This window comes from Polyodon spathula, chromosome 24, assembly GCF_017654505.1.
Source record: "Polyodon spathula isolate WHYD16114869_AA chromosome 24, ASM1765450v1, whole genome shotgun sequence".
Classification (NCBI taxonomy): Eukaryota; Metazoa; Chordata; class Actinopteri; order Acipenseriformes; family Polyodontidae; genus Polyodon; species Polyodon spathula.
The window spans coordinates 6631854-6643479 of NC_054557.1; the positions used below are offsets into that span (position 1 = coordinate 6631854).

The window sequence follows — 11626 nt, forward strand, 5'->3', positions numbered from 1 at the left end:
AATGACGCAATCCAACTCGAGCTTTGTATTTCAATGTGAGCTGTTCTGGAGACACAGTCATATGTATAAAGTGCAATTTGTGTAATATTTCTTAAAAATATATATCTGTCTATGGCTGTACAAACAAGTTTATGAACAAATAATCATCAGCTTATTAAAGAAAAAAGCTGGAACAAAAACAAGTGTGTCGACGATTTCTCCATGAGTTTCTAGCTCACTGTGACATTCTGTACAGAAAGTTTCTGTGATTTTTAAAAAATTGTCAGATCATGATTGTAGACACAGTTTATTCCATAAATCTCCATTGTAACTTAGCGATTCTCATTAAGCGATATGGCACAAATTGTCTATCTGTCACCATGTGTCCCACAGCGTTTTTACTAGAGGGGCATTTATTTGTGACCTGTTATGAATATATTGAAGCACAAGCTATTGAGAGCATCAAAACCATTTGTTTTACATATCGTGGATACAGATCGCGACCACCCACTTTTTCGTGTTGCTGATAGATCTCGTTTTGAATTGACAGCCTTGGCAGGAATTAATTTCACTAAAATGCTTGTGTTAAAATCTTCACTTCTGCACATGTAATTACAGGTACAGGATTCCCTGTGGGTTGCACTCATTTGGTAAAGGGCTTCATGGTCTTGCATGTGAGTTACCATTGTGTGCCACGCACTGTGGCGGCTACATTGCAACAGGGACCCCTTAAATATTGGACACCTTATTTGTAGCCTAGTGCTGCAACAAAGTTTAGCCCAGTATGTCAAATTGAATTTGTAAATAAGGAAAAAGCTAAGCTAATGATAAAATCCATATTGCTATAGATGAGTATCCAGAAGCTTTCTCCAGTTGCTTCATTGTTTCCATTCAAACCATTTTATAATAATAATAATGTAAAATGTATGACTTCAAAATGATAAATGGTCAAAAGACATTTTAGGAAGAAACGCTGTATTTATTATATTTACACATATATAATTGATATAATAATTTAAGATTTATTCGAAAGTGGATGAACAACTTTATAGTAGCCAAATGGGTGTATTATCCTTTTTTTAACAAAAAAAAAAATGCACATCTTTGGACAATTTTTTGTAGAAAAATCATATCTGAAATACATTAAATGTGTATATTAAAATGTCTTAATATCTTTGATAAAAAGAGACTAAAACTATTGATTGCTCTTCTAAATGCTTAGTATATGCATAGAATTTCCTGCCTATTATCTCCCCCTTCTTGTTGAATAGGGATTAGCCACTGCATTTAAAAACAGAATGCTCTCTGCTCCTTGGTAAGAGTTCTGGTTTACCAAACAACCTGGTGTTTTGTTGTATAATGCTGATAGAAAATATTCAGTTTCACTTTAAATGTATTTATTTAACCACAGGTGTAAACTCTAGAAGCAACCATCTCGTATTTAATACTTTAAAATTTATTCCATAAAGAAGAAAAATTAGTCAAACTGCAGTGGTTGATCTAAAACATTACCAGTACATTATGCTGCTTGAGTTCAGTCTGTTTCTCTGCTACAATGTCTGCAGTAGCATAGCTTCTGAGTGGTGTAGGTAATATCTTCCCTTGATTGGGTACGTGGGAGCAAGCACAGGTTGCTGTCTTCTGAATATCAAACAAGCACACACAATCTAGAAGAGCCAGTCCTATCTGCTTTGCTGTTTGTTCTGCTGTGATGGTGAGTGTTTGAGTTGCCATTCCTTCTTAGTCTCACTGTATCATGTTGATTGGCTGTTTCCCCAAGCAGCCACAGTACTGGCTAGCCCACAATGGGATCTGTTGGAATTTACTGAGAATGCACCTAACTCCTGATGCAAACACTAAGAGAAATACTGTTCCTGAAATACTTTTAATCCGGTCTTTTAGGCAGATTGGAGGTCTCGTATCCAGTGACCCGTGGTTGTTCTGGTCAGGGAGGCTGTCTTGTCGGCCTCTCTAGTTCTTGAACATGTCGCAGAGCAGCTTTTCCATGGGGGTGTTACCAATGGTCCGGTGGAAGAACAGCAGCTCTATTCTTTCAGAGGCTACAAACCGCAAGGAGGGGAGCAACAGCAGCAGCTTCCCAAACCTGGACAGCAAAGACAAAAGATGTACAGTTCCCTGTTTATTATCAGCAGCTGAACTGAGTCAGTGTGTATTGTTGAACTGTGATGCTTCATTCCGCAAAGTGTGTAATGATGGGAGTTCTACGCACCCATCTTTTCTTGCAGGATACAATAAGGGAAACACGGGAAGTAACATGTGGGCGCTGTTGCTTAGTCATTCATTCAAGGGACATTAAAATATTGGTCTTTTTGAAGGGTTTATAAATATTCACTTGGGTTCAACAGTGCTTAGAAAAATTAAATACACTTCTAACCATCACTTAAATAGTTAAAAAGTAATTGAACGGCGAGCTTGATTTAATCAAACCAGGGCTTTTATGGAAAATATTCCTTAAAACATGTTTTGTGAATAGGGCTAGATTATGTGCCACGGGGGCACCACAAGCAAATCACATGGTCAGGATAGCTCCATCATCTGCTGACACAGTGTGTCTTCTAAGTTCCTCTACCCTGTTGCTTCGACACACTTAAGATACAACCTACCTGACAGGCTGGCTGGGGTAGTGAGTGCGACTGTGCTGGCCCATCATCACCTGCGACTGATCCTGCAGGTTTTCCACCTGCTCGGGGTCTTTCAAACCATGCGTCTCTGGGGGGGTGGGGGGGGAGAAGAGGACACTACGATAAAACGCAGTGAAAGAATGTAAAACCATAGACAACCTTCAACAAACTCAATAAGGTTTTAGTTCTTCGTACTTCTGTTTATATCTGGGTTGGTTGTGGGGGAGGTGACGTACCAGGTTTGAAGAGGACGATTGCCTTCAGGCAAGCAAACTCAGTGGCGTCGACAGTCAGGGCCCTGAAGCGAGTGAAGACCTCCTGCAGGATACGCAGGTCTGGGCCGGAGAAGCTGGTCTTGCCCTGCAGGGTGGGGGAGAGCTCAGGAACAGAGAGCAGCGGGCAGCTGTCCAGGGGCAGGGACCACTGGATGGCACACAAGAGGAACAGCTCGCTCCACGCCTCCTCCAGCAGAATCACCTGGGAGCAGGGAGGAGAGAACCAGGGCATTAACACCAGCTAGCTCCACCAGCTCTGTCTAAAACTGTTACTTGAGATTACTAATTAATCAACTAGATCCCCATTTTTGATGTCGAAGAAACCAATCCTCTAGCTGCACAGATGCTAAGAGAAGGTACTATTACTGCTGTGAGACCAGCCACATACGTTTTAGGGGTGTCAAAAAATACACAGAGGTGGTATTACTGTCCTTTGTCTTTTGTTAAGTTGGTCGGTCCTTAAGAAATACAGAAGACATTAGAGTACTTGCTTACTTTTTTGTACAGTTTCTAATGTGTTTTCAGACAACCTTGTGTGTATTTCTCTAATATTTGGTATTATTTTTGCATTGGTCTACATAACCACTTAAAATAGACACTCTAGGTAGGTAAGTGATTTTTCTTTCTTTTTCTGCTCAACAAATTAAATTTTTGCTAGTATAAAAATGATGTTTCCTGTTTAAAAACTGAACTGTGAGAAATTGTCTGAACAGTTTTTTTTTTTTTTTTTTGTTTTGTTTTTATTAAAAAATAAATAATAAGAAATACCCTAGATTGCATAGTGCAAATATTTAGGTAGGGATGAAAATGATTGGTTTAGCCTTAAATATGTACACTTGCTAACAACACAATTCCAAACCTCTGATACTACACTTGGTTAAAGAAATCTATGAGCTGAACATGCCATGCTTTCAGACAGTGTTCCCACCCGCTCTACAGCTTCTTTCCTGTCAACCACTGCATCCCTAAATGACTGGCATGCTTTCAAGAGAAGACACTGCTGAGGTGAAGTAAGTGTAACATATTTCCTGATAAGACATGGAGACAGAACTTTCTCATCCGAATGTAGTAGCAGCTATCATGTTTAAAAATTAAAATCCATACTTGCTAGAACATGTGTTTCTTGCAAAACATCACATCTGAGACCTATGCAATGAATAAAAAGGGAGCGACAAGGCTGGCTGTGTCTCACCTGGTCTCTGAAGGGGAGGTTGGAGAAGACCGGCAGGTGTTTCGCCCATTTGACTGCCATGAAGAGCAGCCTGGCGGACGTCTCGTACACGTTCCCAAGGCTGCTGGGGGGGTACAGGGACATCTGGTACTCTGACTGGGTCCTCTCTGGCTCATTGCTCGTCACATCAATGTTCTCGTCCACTAGAGGAGAAGCCACAGGAAAGAGATCAAATCCCTCTAGAGCTGCAAGCACTCAATCATGCACTCCAAGGCAGGGAGTCAAGCTCTTCAGCTCATACCTGGTTTAAGATGCATCTTTTGCTAAATGACAGTCAACATTCTCTGTTTCCCTTCATAAACCTAACTTGGGTAAAATACCTAATTCAAGCAAGGAATATTCAGCTGCACACGGGTAGGTAACCCTAGTCCATATTCCATTGTTGGCTAGCTGGAACACAATGAAGGATTCGAATGGCGAGAGGAGACTTGCGACGCAAAAGTATTGCAAGATATTTGTTTTATTCCAATATTAAAGTTTTAAAAAAACACTTAGTAGCCTTCCCCCAAATGTCTAAATAAAAGTTATATTTGTAGTTTAGTGTACAAGCCATGGCACACTTACTGTAGTAACGAATATCTGACAGTATATCATAAAACATGCAATTTTTTCCTGAATCAAAAGGCTTTTAAAAGGGATGGGTGACAGCAAATACTAGGTATAATAGATTCTAGAAAACAAACAGTCCTCCAAATTCTCTAGACTTTTCCTCCGTTATAATTTATAGGCAACAACACCACAAAGCTGGAATCATTAAACAGTTTCCTCTCTGTCACCTGTAACCACTGCTGGGTCCCACAACCTAGTATATGGACATATTTAATAAAGTGCAGACTTAAATGAATTAATTCAATCTACATACAAGATAACCGCTGGTACTAAGAATGTCGGCGCTCACCATCTTCGGGCTCAAGCTTGGCGCAGGTCTCGGCAGTCATGAGGCTGGCCATGAAACGATGGTTGTTCTGCGGGCTTACAGAGCGCTGCGAGGCGGTCGATATGGAAGACGTGATGAGCGGCCGCGTCATGACTGGACAGAACAAGGAGGTGGGCTCCCGTGTGGTGGCCAGGTGGTCCTTCTCCGTGTCCACGTCGATCGTGTCCAGACGCACCTGAGCCGTGCTGCGCGGCTGCCTCTCGTTCTGAACGGCTGCAGGGTGGAGAGGCGCGCAGCAGGTAAGTTTTATATACAACAAGGATTATGCAGAAGGGGGTCTCCTTAACATTGAGAAAGCAGGTGTAAATGAGTAACACCCGTTACAGAAAAGGTGTCGATTTTAAATAGAAGCAAATAGCTGGGGAAAAGGCCATGTTTTCTTGGTTGAAACTAGGATAGAAAACGTACACTGCAAAAAACTGTTCTTAAAATGAAAATACACACACACGTTGACAATGACAACTGAAATAGAGAATTTAAAAGACGTTATTATTGCAGGAATCTGTTTTGCATTGACTGCGTATACAACAATGTCATATACACGCTTTTTATTGTAGTTACACGTTCTTCTTTGCGCTTACTGTCACTCACCGTCTTTGTTCATACCGGCTTGCAAGCACTTTTTCAGGCGGCACGCTTGGCACTGGTTGCGGTGTGCTTTGTCCACCAGGCACATCCCCGTCCCTGCCTGGCACCTTAAGCAAGAAAACAAGAGAGCCATTAAAATGTAAAACGTATGCTGTAGGGATTCGTGGTATGAGTAGAGGATAACATTAGGGCTGCTGCAAACTTTACATGCTTGGAAAGTTAAAATCTTTACCTACCACAAAAAAAAAAAAAAAAAAAAAAAAAAAAAATTAAATACATACTATTTTGCTGTCAATTCTGATGTGTTTGTTGGTAATTGTATTTAGGTAACAACAGCCATTGTCCATTAACGGGAAATCTAAAATGTAATCCAAACATACTGTTAAAACAATGGTCTTCATACTAGTAGCAACAAATATTGTATGGCAACTGAAAAAAAACGACGTGGTTACAAATACAATAAACTTTTATACGTGTGTATGTTGGGCAGGATATTCGTTTACAGCTAGACTATCTGCATAGAAGACTGTGTATTGAACTGGTATATTGTTTTTTCCTGCTCACCTGTAAATCAGTTTCCTCCTAACGCTGCGCTTGAAAAATCCACTGCAGCCATTGCAAGCGTAGATCCCGTAGTGCTTGCCACTGCTTGTGTCTCCGCACACTTTACACAACAGGGCTGGGCTCAGGGATTTATCGGGAGCGGGGCTTTTATCTGGGAGAGAGAAAGGTGAGGTCTTACCGTCATATTCACGTGTATAGAAGAATAGATTGACAGAAATAGATCTTGCACATGGCTGATGATTATCTCTCAGTACTGCAACTGAGTTTTCACCTTTGCTTAGCTTTGTGGGATAATTGCAAACCGTTGGTAAATGTGGTTTGCATGTACTGTAAGATTTAGAATAGAAAATGTCAGTAATTTATCATTAACATGTTACTTATTTTATACAAAAAGTCAGTAGTTTAAAACAAGTAATGCTTATAATTGGTTCTATATGCAACATATACTTTACAAACTGAAAACAATATTGTATTAAGAATTACACTGCTGTACTGCCTCGATTTTATGCGATTTTAAACAGCATGTAAATGTAGAACCTTCTAGTTCCTTGCTGTTTGTAATTTTAGACACTTATTGAACGTTTTCCATGACATTTCAATTCTTGCATTAAAATATACTGTATAGTATTCTCTCTAACGTCAGCACTCGCATGACTGTTTTATTCTTATTATTACTGTGACCAATGTCTTTCCAATATACAATACCATAACGATTAAATAAGCTTAAAACTATTTCTCAATGGCCTACATTAAACAGAAACCTAAACCTTCCAAGCCAAAAGCATACCAATCCTCTAATACATTCAATGTTCCTCTAATATTCTTCTACATGTAGTATTTTACTGCACACCTACAGTAGAGCACATCAGAGTACTACACAACCCTAAGAGAAACGCAAGAATCATACCAGGTGTGTCTAATAAACTAATGAGACTCACTATAGTGACTGAGCACACCTTCAATTGCTTCCATCAGTTGTGACTAGTATGTAGCTGTCTCTAGTCTAGGAGTATCCCTGGGTCGAATCCTCAATGTTTACCTGCATGGCTGTCATCCATCCCGACAGAGACAGCAGATTCAGTTGGTGAGGCCGGCAGCGTTGAGATCTTTGAAAGGTGCTCTTCCATTATTGAATCAATAAAGAAATCCCTGTATTGTTCACAAGCAAGAGCTTCAGACACTCTAAGGGTTTGAGAACCCCCTTGAAAGTATAATTTAATTTTGAATTATTAAAAAAAAATCAGAATTGGTTCCCCCAAGAAAAAAATAAAACTTAAGGGAGGGATAACTTTTGATGTCTTTGTTTCCTCCCAGCAGGCAACTTTGTCTTCTGAATTTTGTTTCCAACTCCTTAAAATTGTGCCTTTTCACCTTTCTTGAAATTTTTCAACGGTTCTTTATGAAAACCCAGCAACAAGTTTGTTTAATAGATTTTCAAATCCTGAAAGAGACCTGGCAGTAGGGATGATGCTGGAGGTCAATGAGGCTTTTAATTCAAAGATTGGCTCAGTCAGCTCCATTCCCCCTCTCTCGCTCTTTCTCTCAAGTTACTCAAGAAAGAACAGGAGTCCTCCTTTGTGAAGGGTGCTGGCTACCTTTGTCCTTGGTTTCGTGAAGCTGGTCCACTTTGCTCCCACTTGGCTGGCCTTGCATGTGTCTGTGTGTGTGTGTGTCTCTCAGCCCAGAGCTCCTAAAGGCAGGCAGGATTAGTTTCTAGCGCTGTGTAAGCACATGCTTATTTGTCATCCCTTAATCTTTACTGCCTATGTAAAGGTGGATCAATCAGTCACACTATGAAGAATTAAAAAGGTGATCAATCCCCCACTGAGGAGAGGAGGGGGCAGCATCCACAAAACAAAACCTTGGGGACATTGTAACTGTAAACCTGTAGCTCTGAGCAGTTCCCTCCCTCCCCTGCCTCTTCTCTCTGTGTCTCTGAATACAACATTTCAGTCAGCAGTCCCTTGCTGAATGTCTGCATTTTGTAGGATGATTATACGGAACACAGATTATTGTGTTTGCCAGCCTTTAATTTGTATTGCCCCCTTTCTCTGTCATCTTTCTGAATTCCAGCTCAGTTTCCTCCTATAAATTTGATCTCCTTTGATTGCTCCCAGGTAATAAAGGCTTTCCCTGTTTACCAGGGTGCCCAGCTGCCTATTAACTTCAACTGACTTTCTTTTTTTTTAAGGTAGATTTCAGTGAGGAATGAGGAGGGGGTAAGCAGCAATATAATAGAATTTTAAACTGTAGTGTTTTTTGTGTTTGGCTGGGATTAATGAGACATTTGGTTCACTTTTCTGTACCGTACTTGGGAGAATAGATCTATGTATTATTGAGCAGCCAAGGAGTGAATAGAGGCTGTTGTGAGATAATTACAGGTCTTCATGAACAAAGGGCTTCATTTCAATAGCAGCCTATAAAAATCACAATCTAAACTCAAGGAGTCCAGAGCAGTTTTCTTTACATCGGGAGAGTGAGGGAGAAACATTCCATTAGGCTGGCTGTGTTGTTTGTCCATGTGGCAAAGTGGTTAACAGTGTGCAGGTGCAGGTGATCAATAATCAGACAAACAACTATGCAGTGAAGGTTTAATTGTATAATTCAACACCTGATGGCTAACAGCATTAAACAATAACAATGTTAATGTAGCAATACAGCGGCATGATTTCTTATTAATAGTTTGCAGGTTTGCCCCAAAATAATAACAGTCATATTTCAGTTCACCCACACATAACACAAACAGCAGTCCACAGTGCGTGCTCTAGTGCTCGTGGTGAATGCAGTTCTTCAGTGACAACAAAAGTGCAACAGCTCCGGATCGTGTTAGCCATCCAAATAATTACAAACAGTATTATTAACGACAAACAAAACACTCACGTTTCACAGCACAGGTTCTCCTTCTGGTCATTTAACGTAATCATTCACAAAGGAACAGATCACACCACTATGTCCCTTTTTATAACGTGGCCCATGACCCCTTGGTCAACGAGCACATCCGCTCTTCCAATCCTCTATTGCCACGCCGTTTCCCGTCCAGGTCACTGAGTTCGTATACCGTAGCTTTGCCCCCTTTCTAGATGGCAGGCATCCACCTAACCCTGGGAATAAACTGTCATGCCATTTAGTCAAGGGTATTCTGTTCCCTTTATGCAGCTGCCTCGCAGGTCAGGAGGGAGATCTAGCACCAAGAATCATTTGATCTCTGTCACACTCCATTAAGACTTGTACTGTATACTGGGGTTGACATTACTCTCTTTAGTGTGCAGGGTCACCTGATCCTGATGAGCCTACAGTTAATGAATTGTTCTAGAGGCACACATGACCGTTCCTCTGTGATTACAGCCTATAATTCCTTCTAGGAAGTTGTGAAGTGATACATATAGCGTTAATGGAATGGTGTATAGAATGTACTATCAAGCCATGTTGCTGTTTAGTCATTGGAATCATTTGAGAATGCATTAAAACCTCTGGGATCAATCAGCTACCAGGAACTAGATGAGTATCATTGGGCCTAATAGCCTCCATTCGTTTGTGTATGAAATCCAAAGCAATCTGCATAGCAATTGAATCTTTCATGTGAGAGACAGCTCAAATACATATTGTATATATTTTTAATATCTGTTAACCTCATTCTGTATAGTATTTTATATTGGCTGTCTTTTATTCTCACTGAAAAACAACAAAGTTGGGCTACTCAAGCTGCATTTCCACTGCCTTGAAATCCTGTTGTAGAATCCATTGTGGATGAGCAGTGTCCTGGTTCAATGATTGCCCTTCCCACCTTTTGGAATTGCGGTTCAATCAGGTCTCGGCAATGGAATTGGCCTGTGAAGCAGTCTTAATGCAGTCTGAACCAGCACACGAGAACTGGAGTAGAAGGTAGTTTAGACGGCATTGAGATAGGTTTATGTCTAAGCATCTGAGGTCATTACCACATTCACAAAAAGATATTTGCGAATTCGAAAGTTAACAGGTTGCTTTTTATTCAGAATTGATTTGAAAATGTTGTGAATCTCTTTTCTTTGAAATGTAATATTTCTGGAACATAAACAGCAAAACACTGTTGGTAAAACCAGCAGTGACCTGCATACTCGTTTCAGATACTGTAAGTATGCCATAATTACCAAAAAGCTGGACCAACCTGTCACAAAGAACTTCAACTCTCAAAATCACAGCCTTGCTGATATGAAGATTGTTCCAATGTACAATCCTAACCTGTTAGATAAAAGGGAAAACTTCTGGATTCACAGACTTACGATCTTATTTCCCTATAAGACAATGGATCGTTTTAGGATTGGAACTCCACCTCAGAAGTGTCCATGTCATAGTTTTCTTATAACATTCCTCTGTAAGTCACTGTGTTACTTTCATTTAAACAACAACATCAATCTACCTGGCTGTTTTTACCATGCTAGCTGAAGAAGGTGTAAGCTGAAACATTGTAGCTAACTATTAAAACGGTGAGTTTCAGTTTATCAATTACATATTTTTCTTTAAGTATTTTTTAGTGCTAGATGAGCATCCTGTTGGATCTTCATTCTCCTTGCATACAGACCTGTTTGCTGTTTTTGAATTCTCCATACTATATGTTAATAGTGCATGTTGGCACAGCTTCATAAGGTAGGACACCTTTTTTTGCACAAGGGGCCCAGGGGGCAGCAGGTCATTTGAATTTGATAATGTGCTGACCATAAGAGGAAGCATTTCATTTATAGGTTACATCTCACTCCCACCACCTTGTACAGCAAACACTCCTGCATGTCTACAATAGGTTAATCTCATGCAGCCTCACGACTGCAGCCAACTGTTGTGTTGTGAGCCTTCTCCTGTCTGTGTGAAGTTGTCGATCTTTGCTGGGGAAGTCACAGGCAGCTTCATAGTGGCAGCCACTCATGCGAGTTAAAGAGGCAAAATCAGCACTGTCACCTCCCTGCACTACAGCAGCACCTATTGGCACCCAGTGAGCTCAAATGAACACCTGCAGGACTGGCCCATGTCTTCCAGGGGCCGGTAGCTTGACAACATCCGCTGCAGGACGATTTGGTGTACGGCAATCGGCGGACACCACTGACCTTCAGTCCTCCAGAGCTGTTGTAGGGAGTCCATTATCTCCCAGTAATGGACCTGAAGTAAATTAACAACATTTTAATTAGGGAGAAAAATGGGGGTAAAATAGTTGAGCACTTCAAATTATTTCATGTAATGTAATAATATATTTTATTCTTAATTATATTTTCTTGTACCATCAACTGTTGAAAGCATTATTCACTTTAATTATAATTGGTCCAAATATAGTATGGGAGAATTTGTACTTTCATCAATGTCGTGCTTTTCTAATCAAAGAATAAACACAATACTGCATGAAAAGTTCATGCAATTGTTCTCTAGTATTTTCATATATATTAAT

General features: G+C 40.3%; 1 protein-coding gene across 1 annotated transcript; it reads right to left on the bottom strand.

The window, feature by feature from the left end:
* Positions 1-1192: 1192 nt before the first annotated feature.
* Positions 1193-7508, bottom strand: LOC121299258 (photoreceptor-specific nuclear receptor-like). Its single transcript, XM_041226926.1, has 8 exons — positions 7256-7508; positions 6217-6367; positions 5656-5759; positions 5026-5277; positions 4089-4270; positions 2858-3098; positions 2604-2709; positions 1193-2083 (listed from the first exon to the last, which is right to left on the bottom strand). The coding sequence occupies exons 1-8, from the start codon at positions 7341-7343 to the stop codon at positions 1951-1953; spliced, it is 1257 nt and encodes a 418-aa protein (XP_041082860.1). The 5' UTR covers positions 7344-7508; the 3' UTR covers positions 1193-1950.
* Positions 7509-11626: the final 4118 nt, after the last annotated feature.